The sequence below is a fragment of the Hibiscus syriacus genome, unplaced genomic scaffold (genome assembly GCF_006381635.1).
Source record: "Hibiscus syriacus cultivar Baekdansim isolate YM2019G1 unplaced genomic scaffold, ASM638163v2 tig00111575_pilon, whole genome shotgun sequence".
Classification (NCBI taxonomy): Eukaryota; Viridiplantae; Streptophyta; class Magnoliopsida; order Malvales; family Malvaceae; genus Hibiscus; species Hibiscus syriacus.
The window spans coordinates 262,869-279,012 of NW_024063125.1; the positions used below are offsets into that span (position 1 = coordinate 262,869).

At 33.9% G+C, this 16,144-nt stretch overlaps 1 protein-coding gene across 1 annotated transcript; it reads left to right on the forward strand.

The window, feature by feature from the left end:
* The first annotated feature begins 6,183 nt into the window (after nucleotides 1-6,183).
* LOC120165120 lies at nucleotides 6,184-7,527 on the forward strand. Its single transcript, XM_039174706.1, has 5 exons — nucleotides 6,184-6,317; nucleotides 6,378-6,621; nucleotides 6,837-6,976; nucleotides 7,160-7,259; nucleotides 7,348-7,527. Exons 1-5 carry the CDS (start codon nucleotides 6,184-6,186, stop codon nucleotides 7,453-7,455), a joined length of 726 nt encoding a protein of 241 aa, XP_039030637.1. The 3' UTR covers nucleotides 7,456-7,527.
* Nucleotides 7,528-16,144: the final 8,617 nt, after the last annotated feature.

Consider the following 16,144-nt stretch of genomic DNA (forward strand, 5'->3'; position numbering starts at 1 on the left):
GCATCATTCATGAAAATATGGATTTAATTCTTGGAGGACTTGATGAAGTGATCCTAATCACGTGACACCACATTGAGAATAGAAGCAAGATTCGAATAATTAAAGGAAGAAGTTGAAATCAATGCGGTGGGAGCTATTCAGCTTGTTGTAGGACTGAGCCTTCCAGGATGATCTGAGAAAAGAGTCCCCATATCTTGAGGTTTATGATATTGAAGTCGTGTGCAGTTACCACATAGGAAGCTCCCGACATTCCAATGAGAACTGTAAGGCACTGAAGCGCAAGATCTAGAACTTGATGGATTCAGGGGCATGGACAATCGAAGAATGATGATGGCATTGCATCTACCATTTGCATTGAGAGCATTGTTTTGTTTGAACTCTTTTTTGTTTTGTCTTTCATATTTTCTTAATCTTCTAATGATTGAATTTATGATATCTTCTTAGGTTGAATAATGGAACGATTTTTAATCTTTAGTTCTTCGAATATCAAATGAATTATGGATTCTCTTAATTCTTCAAGAATTATGGATTTTTGACATATGATAAGATTAGACCTTTCTTATCCTGTCTAAAACCTCATAAATAAAATCTCTCAATTCTTCACCCGAAATAATTCATGGTTACTACCAAATGACCAAATTTTGACATTTTCTCTCTTTGAGACTTTGATATATTACTTTTATCTTTTTCGAAACACAAAAACAATCATGCCCATACCTTTAGTTGAGCGAATAAAGTCACAACATCATCTTCTTAGACGCAAAACCGATATTTTTCTACCAATAAAACCTAAAGACATTGAGTACTAGATGTTCACTTGGACATAAACTTTCCTACAAGATGGAGCATCTCGAATCAATTTTCTGAAGATGAGCGTGAGCAATTGAGACATTCTGAGAGCAGGAAGCAGAAAAAAAGGAAATTAATTCAAAATAATTCTATCATGCATTAATTACATTGTTTTTAAGGGAATAAAATTAATCCTGAAAATCTATCCCCTTGGGGATACCTCTTATGCAAAGACTTCCATGTATGAAATGATGAACGACTTTCTTTCATTATCCATTCATAAAAGGAGAAAATATATCCCTTGTGTCCCCATTTGAGCCTAAATTATATTTTCTTCTGATTCAACCCTAACCAAGGATCACCCTCCACACTGGGGGGCAAGGTGAAGGAAATTTTCTCGCATGAGTGAAGACCATCAATTTAGATAAGATACTGAAAGGTAAACAAATGCAAAGTGCAAAGATCGCATCAAAGCAAAGAAAAAATCAAATAAAGAAAAAGCAAAGAAAAAGAAAAACATATAAAAAAGACGACAATAAGCACATGCAAATATTCTCTCGAGTTAAATGGCGTATCAAGCTTCAAGCCACAAGATTGATCAAGCACAATCATTCCAAAATCAATTCACCAGAAGATCATGAAACATCAAGAGAAAATATAAGACACATACGAGCAGATTCAAATCGAGCAAGACAAGATTGAAGGCATCAGAATGAATTGATTATTGGTTCAGTCACCCTTAAACACTTGTTTGGGCCTATTTATCCCTTTCTTTCATAACCCTAAACCATAGCCTACATTACGTGCCTAAAAAGTCCCTTCTAATCATACATGGATTTCTAAATAGAAAAGAATATTTACAGATTTCATCCCGCCCATCAGGATTAATCTTTTATTTACAAAAAAGGTTTTTTGAAATCTTTAATGTATGATAGAGAAAAAATAAAAAAAGGGGGTTCAAGATATAAATTTTGAATAACGTCTTGAAACCAAAGGAAGATTCGAGTTAAAAACCTAAAAAGGCGACTCAAATATGAAGACTGTGCAACTATTCCATAGGAGGCAATCGCACAAATCCCTTGATAATGCATCGCACAACCCAAATGTGATCATGAGAGTTGGGAGTCGAATAACACTTCCAGTAGATGAGCATACAAGCTACCGCATCAGATCAGTGACCATAAAAAAAAACAAGAATGCCAAACATTTGACCAAAGACAATAACCTAAGACTTTTTATCCTTTCCTTGCTTAACCATACCTCAAAGATAACATTAATCTTGACACTTATCAAATGACTATAATTTATTGAAGGATTAAAAGTGTAATTAATTCTTTGATATCCAATGAACTCTTGTTTTATGATTTGTCTCAATTGTGAAACTTAGAAAGGGGCAATATTTTCAAACTTTTGATTAAACATTTTTCAACATCCTTTAATTGATATTTTCAAACTTTTGAAATTAAAAGAAGAAGAAAAACGTTTTTCAAACAAGACAATCTCTCTGGAGTGGATCTTGGTAGTTGACATGTGGCTTTCAGACACAAAGCTCATGCTTAGAATCAGTGCTGAAGCAAGAAATAATGAATGATGGGGCATATTTGGAGATTTAACATCGAATGTTGTGGCATCTTTGGAGATTAAACATCAAATGTTGGGGAATCTTTGGAGATTCAACATTCTGAAGTGAATGATCAGATCTTCTGAAAGCCTTTCCTCCACATGGAGGAACAAGTAGACTATCGATCGCCTTTGAGATTATTTCTCTCGAAACAAAAGGTCGTCTCACTTGAGACAAGTTTTCTTAAAAACAAAATTTAGTCTTGCTTGAGATAGTTTTCTGAAAACAAATTTTGTCTCACTTGAGACAATTTATCTTAAAACCAATTTCGTCTCGCTTGAGACATTTTTCTTTTGAGATACAAATTTTGAGTTTGTTTCACTTGAAACAAAGTTGATCTCACTTGAGATTGTTTTTCTTAAAACAAACTTTGTCTCACTTGAGATAGTCTTCCTTAAGACAAACTTTGAAATTGTTTTTCTTGAAACAAAGTTTTGTCTCCCTTGAGATGGTTTCCCTTGAAACAAAACAAACATCTTAGAGATCATTTCACTTAAAATGAATTTTATCTCTCTTGAGATAATTTCTCTTAAAACACCCATCTTTTTTTAGTATGTTTCTCTTGAAACAAAAAAAAAAATCTTTGATATTGTTTTTCTTGAAACGAATTTTGTCTCTCTTGAGACATTTTCTCTTAAAACACAAATATTTGAGTTTGTGAAACAAATCCTTAAAGATGGCATGTTGTCCTCATCGTGTAGGAACCGTGTCATCCACCGACCATACCTCCTCATCACGTAAGAGCCGTATCACCCCCTAGATAACCAGTCGTCCTCATCACGTAGAAATCGTGTTATCATCCATAAAGATGGCCTGCCATCCTCATCACGTAGGAACCGTGTCATCCACCAACCAAACCTCCTCATCACGTAAGAGACGTGTCACTCCTAGATAACCAGCCATTCTCATCGCGTAGGAACTGTGTTATCACCCTTCCTAAAGATAGCCAGGCGTCCTTATCGCGTAGGAACCGTGTTATCCACCAACCAGATCTCCTTATCACGTAGGAGTCGTGTCACCCTTAGATGACCAGAACTCTTCATCACGTATGAGCAATGTCGTCCCCAACAAGAAACATATCAAATTTTAAAGCACAAAAAAATAGAACTGAACAAAAGCTAGTTGTGTTTTTCATCTTTGCCCTATTCTTGTTAACACAAGAATGTGTAAAGAGGGGCAGCTGTAGACACCCGTTTTTATCCAGGCCTAAATTATTATTATTATTATTTACATGTTACATGTTTTATATAGGCCCATTAATAAACCCGGAGCCCACAAAGATAACACCCAGAGGCCCATCATCAACCTAGTAGCCCAATTACAACATCAAACCCAAGCTAACCCGATCCAGCCCATATGTGAACTCGACCCGCTAGGGTTTCCATCTTCAGCTCCAGCCGCCCCAAATCTTCAGCCATTGGATCTAATTGAGATCTAACGACCCATAAGTATCTAGGGATTAGGGTTTTCTAACCCTGATATATCAACATCAGGCGCCGCCAACACTAGCTCAGCAACAGTTGCTAAAGCCGAACCTCTCCCACGCCGACCGCCTCTAACGTCGCTGTCGACAAATTTGACCAAACAGTGACATAACAAGCACCCATCAATCACAGAGCAAGCAAATCAACTCAAAATCATAAAAACCCAATAAATAATAAAAAAATATCTAAATGATATCCTAAGGTACATCTAGCCTCTATCGACCCTATTTTCTCAGGCTGCAAACTCATCAATCACGGAAGTAAGATAAAAACGAAGAAAGAAAGAAAGAAAGAGGGAGGAGAGAAGAAAAATCGGGGGAAGGGAGATTCGAACAGAACAAAAAAAGAGGGAAAAAGCCCTAGAAAAACCAAATAATATTAGCCTATTCAAACCCAAAAAAGAAAAAAAAGGAAAGAAAATAACAAAGAAATAGAAGACAACTTACCTCCGTTCGAAGCATCGAGAAGCTGAAAAGTCGCTGGGGCTCTAAATTTTTGAAAGGTAACGTCTAGATCTAGGGGTTTAGGGTGAGATCTAAGTTAAAAAGGGGTGGTTTTCGGATTGAAGAGGCTGAGGGAACCATTTGGGGTAGTTTGCTCTCTCCGACCATCATCGGTCGCCGTCAGTACCACTTTGAACACCACCGAAGGTTGCGATTGATACCTTCCCTGATGAGAGAGTTCTCTATCTCCCTCTCTTTGGTTTTTCTAAAACAAAAAAATAAAGAAGGGTTGGGGAAGAAAGCCTTATTTTGGGTTTATATTATATGTTCGAAATGACGTAGTTTTGATAAGGGGTCCCCGTGCTTTGTAATCTCACGATTTGGGCCATGGAATGAAGTTTACATTGTTTTGTTCTGAGCCTTTATCTTTCCACGTTTATAGTTTAGTCACTATCATATATATTATACTATTTTCATTTATGTTCGATTCTGGGTGTAATATATACAAATATTTCATTTCAATCACTATTTTGTGTATGACTACTCTTTGGTATAATTCTTATTTACCCTTTTTAATTTACGTTTCATTCTATTTTACTCCCGAATAAAATTTGTGGGTATTGTGTTCCTAATGCTTTATTGTATATGATTTACATTTTACACCAGAATTCTTACTTTGTTTACATTTGTGCCAAGAAAATTGTTGTCCTTATGATTTAGTCCCTATTTTTATTTAGTTTTATTATGGTTCTTACTATTCTGCTTTTAATTTAATCCTTGTATAATTTGATTTATATTTCTTATCATTTTTATCATGTATGTATATTTGTATATGTTTTTATGTAAGTATAAATTTATATATCATATTATATATGTATATATGTATTAAATGTTTCTTGACCCTATATATTTTTATGTATATATTATTATTTTTCCTTTTATTTTGTTCGGTATTGTTCATTTATTTTAATTTATAAATTGTCCACTTATCAATATTTCACTTAACAATAATAAATTTTGAATATATTATTCGAATATTTCAAGAACTGATTTGTAGAAGGAGCGTGAAAAGTATCATTTAGTCGAAGTGATGCGATCCGATACCGCATTTTAATGAAATGGGAACTTGAAATAAATCTCATTTATTTTACTAATCAATTTTTTTTTATTTCAAATAATGCGATGTATTTTTCTTAAAATGGTAATTTACGTTATTTTACGCAAACGCCAATTTTCAGTTTACATTCAAGTTGTGTTTTTTTTATAACAATGGTGAGGGGAAATATTTCTTGTGTAAAGGAGAAATAGACGATATAGCCTTCCCATTGGAGGATGTGCAAATATAGTTATTTCCTCTTGATTTAAGGAATGCTTACTAACAATTAATTCAAAGCAAATTATTTAATCTTCAATAAATGAATCATATTCTAACTTTATATTTGGTTTATACTCTCCACCATTCGCGACAACGTGTAAGCAACACATTAACAATTTTGGTAAACGCATACCGAATTTTGTCTTTAAAAACGACTTTTCCTTGAAATCGTTTTTAAAATTCGTTTTAAGGCATTCGACCTACCTATCTCAAACGCCGATGGCGACTCTGATCAAATTTAATCCAAATTAATTCCAAATTACCAATTTTTTAAAATAAAAATCATAATTATTTTTTAAAAATAATATTTAATTATTTTAAAAAAATGGTTATGACAGATATTGCTTCCGCGAATAGCAACATGTCATCAACAAAAGAAGATGTGTGATTATCAATCCATTGCGAACTAGCTGCATTGGTTTCTACTCATGATCTGCTACGCTCTTTTGACTAGCTCATGCTAAGCTCTCCATGGAAAGTACAAAAAGGTATATAGAGAGAGGGTCCACCTGGCAGATACCCCTTGTTGGCCGAAAAGGTTCCGATGCCGTTATGCAGGGCCGGCCCAATACATGTGCCATATGGGCCTTCGCCCAGGGCATCATGTTTGAGCTGCATGTTTGAGGGGCATCAGTCCTTATCATTTCTTATGGTATATACAATAGCGAAGGTGCCGCGGAGGAGCGATTGAGGGAAGCAATAGAGGAGCTCCATAGGAGTCAGAGGACGGTGGCGAGTGGCGACAACCCCCCGTGCGACCATGCTGATAACTCCTACGTGGCCAACGCCATTGGCAATCTTTGCCAAACTTTTCTCCTTTCTTATGGTGTTAGAGTGGGCATCGGGATTCTTCTCCGCGCTTTCAAGCTCGCCAGAAGACAGTATTATTCTTCGCTTCTTGATCTCAAAGTTAGGGTTTTAACCTTCCAAACACTCTTAATGAACGAGTAAAATGAACTATTTTTTTCAAAAGAGAACAAAAAAAAGCTGATGAGATTAGATGACTGGTTGGCAAATTTGCTGTGATTTTGTAATTCATTATTTGGGTTTGCTAGGAATTATTGTGTAAGAATATGCATAAAATTGATATTAACAATGTTTGAATGTATAAATTTGTTCATCAGCAACTTGTCTCGGAGAAAGATTTGATTGTGAGAGAGGAAGCATGCCGCATTGGTTTACTTTTTGGAGGTTTCACAGGGTCATACCATTTGCTTAGATGTTTATTAAGGAAGCTGAGAAAGAAAGAGACACCAGTGAATGCGTAAGTTCGCTATATAAGGCCTTACTTTGGCTTTTTTTGTCTTGTTTTTAAGTGGTTGGTTCCTAAGAGATTCATATCTAATTGTGGCTTGTGATAAATGCTTATTTGAATATTTGAAGTCTTTTGATGCTTGCTAGAACAATATTCTTTTATTTGACATTGTTTTAGGTTATGCTGGAACAGACTTTTAGCAGGTTCAATTGCAGGGTTGTCTATTTTGGCTTTGGATGATTCAAGCCGAAGACGTACTCTTGCACTGTATCTTTTGGCTAGATTAGCCCAGGTACATGAAAGCTTTTAGACTTGCAAAGATTTGAGATCATGGATTCCACCTCTCTATTTGCACTCTAATATTTTGCTTTAATCTTCAGTGTGCTTACAATTCTGCAAAGTCGAAAAATAGATTTCACTTTTGGGGAAGTCATTGGAAGCATGGTGACTCTCTGCACTTTTCTTTAGCATGTGCCCAGGTAATGTAAAGCTCAATTTGTTATTTTATCTGTATACACCAATTTGATGATAGTGGAACATTCAAAACACTAGAAATTGTTTAGTTTGGCCCAATACATGTGCCAGATGGGCATTATCCTTCTCTATTATATATATATATATATATATATATATATTTGGCCCCAAAAAAAATAGCCCAAAACACCTGATCGGTCGATGGTAGGGGCATCGTTTTAGGTGATATTTGTAGCCTTGTAGGTTTGGGTTTGTATTAGTATTGATTATGTTTGACTATAATTTCTATTATATTTTTATTTTAAAAAAAATAGTTATGTTTTGTCTATTATACGGTACAAGTATAGGGGTATAAAATTATTATCTCGCCCAGGGCATTAAAACTCATTGGACCGGCCCTGCCGTTATGTTCCATAATATCTATGTCGAGATCGACGAGACACATTACATGATTAAGTGCTTTAGTCTTTCTGATATTCTTATGATTAAGTGCTTAAGTCTTTCTGATATTCTTATGTCTTTGAGAGTATCTTCTATGAACGACTATTCGAGTCGATATTATGTCTTTTTAAGATCGATTTCGATTGTCATGTATCCTTTTTCCTTTGTTTCTTTCGCATAGAATGCATCACCTCTTGGGCCATGATAATGTTCTCATTAATCAATCTTTCGGAACGAAGCTCGTTTGATTTTGAGAGATCCAATGAGGAAGGGAAGGCTTTAACCGGTTGATTATGATCTTTGTCACAGCTTTATGTAGGTCTAAGCAAAGGCTAATCGATTTAAATTGAATGATTAATTCAAGAGCTTTGGAATGAGTACAATTAGGGTCTGGTTCGGAGCTTCCTCGAAAGTTCATTTTGCGAAAATCTCCCTCACGAATTTGCATACGCTTCCCCCCAAAGTTGTCCAATTACGTTGATAAAAGAGAATGGAATCCATCAGCTCCCAGGACCTTCAAAGGGTTCATGTCAAACACTACTTGTTTGATCTCATTTTCAATGATCTGCTAAATGGTTTCTTCTAATGATGTCGTTTCAATAAGAGGAAAACATCCTTTGATTCTATAACCATGTCCATCAACTTTGGAACATGAGAACAAAACTTTGTAGAACTCTACTATCATTGTCCTTAGCTGCTCTTGGTTAAAGCATCAACTTCCATCTTGTAGCTTAAGAGCTTGGATATAGTTGGCTCTCCTACGTTGCATGGTACATGCATGGAAGAACCTCATGTTTTGGTCCCTGTTGTCTCAATTTCTGCTTTCAAAGACTCCTATTGTGCAAGTACTTCATCTATTTCTATTCGTAGTTTCGAATCCAATTGAGGGAAATGGTCCGAGTTAGTCCTCTTGAATGCTCTATATATACCTTTGATTCGTGCTATTAATTAAGGTTTTTTTCTTGTGTCCAAATACTGCTTTATTCCAGTCACCAACTTTCAGTTTGAAGGACTCGATTTTGTTAGCATATCCTGGTCAGAGTTCCACGATTCTCGCACAAAATCGGAGAAGTTCAGATGCTCTTCCATTCGACAATGAATCGAAATGGCCTGTCCAAATTATGATCTCTCAGTTTCAGTGTACGGAATAACAAAGGGCAGTTATCCGATCCTATTCAGCCAAGATGCGTAACAAGTGACATAGGAAAAATAGAGGCCCATCTCTCATTGAATAAACAACGATCTAGCCTTTTCTAGAGACTCCCACATTTCCAAGTAAACTTATCTCCTCTGAATTCAACTTTCATGAGCTTTGTGTCAAAAATGAAATCTTAAAAACCCTTGCTCACTCCATTTCCTTGCCTTGACCCTTCATTCCTTTCCTCATGCTGGATTATTGCATTAAAATCACCTCCCAGTAGCCAAGCTTCACTACTTCCTGGGTTTAAATTAGTCAACATGTTCCACACCTCTTTATGTATCGTTGCATTAGGGCTGGCATAGACAACCGTAGAAAAAGTCACCTTGATGATCATTCTTCTCGTGCTCGACCATGCACGAACTGGTTTGAAATTTTTAGAATCTCTTTCCACATAATCCAAATGCCTCCACTAAATCCATTAGCTTCGACTCTGAATGAGTTTGGTAGCCCATGCTGGAGATAACTTTGTCAGAATTTTCACCACTGATCCTAGTCTCCAAAATTGCTGCCACCTTTGGATGATGTTGTCTGCAAATGTCTTTAAAATGCCTCCGGATAGTGGGGCTGGCCACCCCTTGACAGTTCCAAAAAAAAAAATCATTAACAATATGTGTCGAGTTCGAGTAACCTTACTAATTCAAGGTGATGCCAGAGGCCTCTTGAATCTGAACGTTAATCAAACAATCCCGGTTTTCCATGCTTGCAATGACTTTCTTTAGCATATCATTATTCTTTTGTTTCGTAACAGCAGTCTCAACCCTTGCGTTTTGTGCCAGTATTTCACTAGGGTCTTTAATTAAGATAGTGGAATCAATATATTGGTCAAGAGATTGAATCCACTCCAAAAGGACGACTTTTGAGGGGCCACTACTGTCCGTTTTTTCCACTTATAAGTCCCCTCTCTGTAAGGTAGGTCCTGTTTTAGCTCCGCCTCCTTGTTTCCCTTCCCCATACATATTATTCCTATGCAATTTCGCCTTTCCATCCTCTATGACAGCCACTGTCGAGAGTTTTCCTTTCCCAACATTGGATTTATGAGTTGTTACTACATCCTCAGCTCTACCAGGAATCATGACTTCAGGAGATCCTGAACTGGTAGTAATATGTTTATGTTTACTAGGGCTAACCGGAAGAGCAGTTCCTTTGGATTCAGTCATTCTCGTTTGTTTATTCTTGTTATTGTTCCCTATGTGGACCTAACAAGGCATAACCCCCTTTCCTTTCGCCGAGTATGCTCCGCAGATGCTACTTGTCTCTCCTGGCCATGATCGAGTGCCTCCTCTTGTACTTTATTAGTCTTGACTTCCTCAAGGGCCTAGAAATGGGACCCATGGCTGTTACCTTTGAATGTATGTTCTGGTTAGGTGTCTCCTGCATAGGGGTGGCAATGCGACGGGATAGAGACGATTTTGCATTATCTATTCCGTCCCCAATACTTACGGGTACAGTTTTGGTGAATTTATATTATGTTTTGGGGATTTTTTTTGTCCACATATACATCCTTACGAATTCCTGCGGATTTCGGTTAATCCTCATCCCAAAAAGTAAAAAATTATTTTTGAAATCAATGCAATACCTAAAACTTATAAGATATATCATATTGTCTCAAATTGGACTCTATCTATAATATGAAAGTTTCAAACGTTATTATTCATCTAACACCCAATGTACATGTATAATCTTAACCATTTTCAATCTCAACAAATCAAATGCAATCTCACAAATATTTTTCAAGGATCCCCACAGTTATTTTTGTAAAATATTAGGGATCCCTGCGATTATTTTTAGGGATCCCCACAGTTATTCACACGGGTACGATTTGGTTAACCCATGGTTCGGATATAGCAATCCCTTCCCCCATCCCATTTGAGCTAACTTCCCCCATCCCAATCCCCGTGGGTGAAGATTTCGATTATTTCTCATCCCCGTTGGTTCGGATCGCCACAGTTTTCGGTTTTTCCTCACCCAATTGCCACCCCTACTCCTGCAGCCGATGAGCAGATTTTTTTGGCACTGTACATGGTTTTATTTTTATTTCTTTTTTAGTAATTTCTATAGATAGTGAAATAGGAATTAATTTCTTTATGTGATTTTATCATTAAATTTGTAGACACCTATTTTCGTCCGAGACTTCAAGGGGCTTATTTAGTATATATGATAATATATATAATAATTTCAAAAATATACAATATATAGTTTTTGAAGTATATAGAATAGCTTTTGAAAATATTTTTGAAAACATATAATATATAGTTTAAAAACGGTTTTGAAAATATATAACATATAGTTTTTACGGTTTTTGAAAACATATAATATATAGCTTTTTAAAAAACGGTTTTTGAAAACGAATATAATATAATTTTGAAAATATATTTTGAAAACATATATATATATATATATATATATATATATATATAGTTTTTAAAACGGTTTTTGAAAACATGTATAATATATATAACTTTTGGAAACATATTATATAGTTTTTGAAAATATAATATGTTATATAGTTTTTAAATAAATATATAGTACATATTATATTATATATTATTTATAGTATTATTTATTATTTTTAATATTATTTTTCGGTTTATTCTTTAGGTCCAATTTCAAATTAAATCCAAATCCAAAGATCAGGTCCAACAATGAAGCCCAATCGGGTCTGCCATCCTGATCCAACAAGTAAATCCGGTGGGAGCCCAACAAATGAAGCCTAATAACCTCACCCAACATATTAGGGTTCCAATGTTTAGCACCAGTGCTGCACAATCAGGGCGTTGGATCTGGCCTTTTGATCCAACGACCGAAAATACACTATACCACCAATCAACGGTGCATGGAAGTCACGCGCCAGCAAGACCCCCAAACTATCAAAATTTTCGGACTGAAATAGAAGCAAATGGGAAAATATTTCCCCGATTTTCCGGTTAACTTCAACAACAAAATGCGAACGAGCAAAATCCCCAACGCCCATCCCACTATAATCGGAAACAATCCCGTCGAAGGGGCTATATATACGACGAAGAGAAATCCACCAAGAACACACAGAAAAATCGAAAGAAAAACAATGCAATCAAATCGGCAAGAAACAATAGACACCCAAAAGCACCAAACATTTTCGCATACTACAAAATAAAAGACAAAAAAAAAGCTCAACCTCGGATATTTGCTCGAAGGGGGAAGGAATCACCGGAACTCGAAGGGACACCGGTCTCAAGGTAAAAGATTCGAACCTTTAAAGTTAGATCTACGCTTCTAGGGTCCTTTTTTAGGATGAATGGCATTGATTTCGTGTTTATCGAATCGGGGAGAACATTTTGGTGAGTTTGATTTTTTTTTCAGCCACCGGTGGTGGTGGCTGAAGCGGCAGTCAGTGGTGGCGTCATCACCGGGGGGGGGACACTTGGTCAAATGAGGGAGAGGGTTGAGAGAGTTGAGAGAAGGCTTGAGAGTTATTTTTTTAAAAATGGGAATGAAATGATTTTTTTAAGGATTTACGGGTATTTATAGAGATGATCACCTTGTAAATACTAAATTCTTAAATTATTTCTGCAGTCCCTGCTGTTTTGATGCGTAATTTATTTTGGTGCCCTATTGTAAATTTGCCCTTGAATTTTAAATTAATTCAATTTAAATCCCATTTATATTTCTTATATTTTATGAATTGACCCCCTAACTTTTATTTTTTTCTTGCAGCTTTCAATTAACATCAATTTGACCCCAATTTTAAATTCTTTCCAATTTAATCCTTCTTTAATATTTGATTTCTTTTAATCTAATACCTTTTTATTTTGTTTCATTTTATTTTATTTAACATTAATTTGACTTGTTTTAGGGCAATTTTAACTTGGTCAAATTTAAGAAATTTGGATTGAATGTTTAGATTTTAATTTTAACTTTTAATTTTCACAATTAAGACAATCGGGAAATCAAGTTAGTATCGAAAGAGCATTACACGGGTGTTAATCATTCCATGACTGTAATCAACTCCTTAATCTGACAAATTTCTGGTAAGTTGTAGATCAGATAACGGTTAGTTATGGTATCCGATCGACCAAATTAAAATGATCGGTGGCGACTCCAACACATTAAATTCAAGTCGAAATCTGATTCCGGGCCTACTCGAAGGACGGTTACGACAAAAATAAATATGGTTATTAATTAAGCACGAATAAAATGACCTTAGTGATTAATGAATTATCGTTGTTTCTTGATGTCTACCGTTCAAACACTAATATATATATATATATATATAAGTATAGAAGCGTTTAATATAAAATGATTTCAATATCAAATCATTGAAAATCTTTGCACATATATTATCATATATTCACCAAACTAATAAAAATACTTTTTTTTGTTAAATTAATTAATTCAATACCCATAAATATTAAATGCATTGATAAGATATGTCTATTTAAATTTTGAACATGATATATTGCAAACCTCTAATTAAGCACTTTTTAATTTTAATATTTAATTCTGTTATCTAATTAAATCATCTTCATAAAATATTTTTATAAAAAGCAAAATAAAGCAACGGAAAAATAGAAGGGTAAACTATACAAATGGTAATAATGTTTGAGTAAATTTTTGTTTTTCCTACTGAAGTTTTAAAAGTACCAAATTGATCACTAACGTTATCAATTTGTAACAAATTGATCACTCGACATTAATAACTGTCAATGTTAATGACGGAAGGCTTACCTGGACCATTAATCATCTACATGGACCATTGACTACCAGTTGGAGAACTGTTGAACTCCCTACTATCTACATAGAGCTTGGAGACGAAGTTATAACAAACCATATTGAAGCAGATAGAGGTGATGCTTAGGAAGCTAAAGCCGTCTCCGTTGAAAAAAAAACTAGCATGAGTTGTTGGTTGTCGGAAGGGAGGAAGAGAGTGTAGAGACGAACTTAAAGGTTGCGAGCAGCGTCAAGGAGATGTTAGAGGAGAGGATATAAGTGGTAGAAGCGTGAGAGGTTTAATAGTCTAGGAAATGGGTGAGACGATAATTGACGGTGCAGATGGGTCACCCAGTTTGAATTTTGGCCTATGTTTTTGTGTTTGTGAAGGGAAATGGTGAAAATATAAGTTTTAAGATCCAGCGAGTTAAACGGTTCTCCAACTGACAATTAACTATCCATCTAGATGGCTAATTGTTAGGTAAGCCTTATTTTATTAAAAATTAACGGTTATTAACGTCAAGTGACTGATTTATTATAAATCAATAAAATTAGTGATCATTTTATTACTTTTAAAACTTTAGGAGAGAAAATAAAAATTAACTCAAACATTAATGATTTTTTGTGTGTGTAATTTTGTTAAAAAAAGTAAAAATGAAGTTCATCTGCATTTACCCAGCTACGGGATTGTCTCAGGAAGGCGACTAATATACGACTAATATACAATATTACCGGATACATTAAAAGATATTTAATAAATTGGGTTTAGTGCTACCTATTATGTTGACAGACTAATAATGTTTTAGGTAGTAAATATGAAAAACTATTAAAAAATTTGGTAACCGGTAAACTTTGGTTATCGGTAAGTATCGATATATATATATATAAGTGTTCATACTTATTTCACTGTGGAAAATATTAATTTAAGGTTATCTTTTGAGTGAGTTTTAAGATATTAATTTAGTAATTATACGTGTCTAATGATTTATTTTTTATGTTACGGTATATATTATTATTAAATTAAAGACATTAAACATAGATATTACATATTTATTATTATCTTTAGTTAAAATCGTTAAATTTAAATTCTAAATAATATTTTATAAAATATCAAAGCAATCAAATAATTTTTTGTGTAAATGAAATTATTAAATTAATATTGTAGGTGGAAAACATGAAACACTATTAAGATTTTTTGAAACATAAATTACATTACTTTCAAAAAAGTATCGATCATTTTTATAAAAAATATCTATACTTTCAACATATCAGGTAAATTTTATCGGTTTTGTCATAATTAAACTGGTTTTGTCATATTTATACTTGTTATATTGTAAGATATCGATCCTTTTATAAAAGGATCGATACTTTTAACATATCAGGTATATTTTACCGTTTTTGTCATAATGAAACTAATTTTGTCATATTTTTACCTGCCATGTAAATTTTACCGTTTTTGTCATAATGAAACTGGTTTTGTCATATTTTTCCTGTTATATTGTAAAGTATCTATCCTTTTTTATAAAAGGATCGATACTTTATAGGCGCTATTACTGCTTTTCTTTTAAATTCTAAAAGTGTCGAATACTTATTTAAATGAAATCAATACTTTCAACATATCCGGTAAGTAGTTTAATGTAAAAGGTATCGCCTATTTTTTTTACCGTTTACTTTATTAACAACCTTAAAAAAATGGTAGTTATTTTAATATAATAAGTATTTTAAATTTTATTAACATTTATTCCTAAAGTAAGTTTATTATAACTAATAACAAATTAAGTAAGTAATTACATATTTTATTACATAAGCGTTACCTAATATATTATTATACTTGATAATATTTCGAGTAATTAACCGATTATGTTATCATTAATAACATTTTAAGCGTTTACCTAATATGTTGTAATAACAAATTAAGTAATTAATCTATTTTAATATATAATCGCTACCTATTACGTTATATAAGAGCTACTTAATATGTTATTGTGCATGATAATGTTTCTAGTAATTAACCTATTTTATTATATAAGCACTACTTATTACATTATATAAGCGCTACCTATTACATTATATAAGCAATACATAATATGTTATTGTGCTTGATAATGTTTCTAGTAATTAATCTATTTTATTATATAAGCGCTACCTGTTACATTATATAAGCGGTACTTAATATGTTATTGTACTTGATAATATTTCCAATTAAATGATATAACATAACTGATATAAATTTTAACCGATCACTTATTTAACCGATCATACCATTTTTTTTTAATGCATAACTTCCCGTCTACACAATTCCGAAACAAACCACGAGTCCTGCGATGATTACAACTCTACCACTACCAACCTACCTGTGTCACACCATTTTTTTT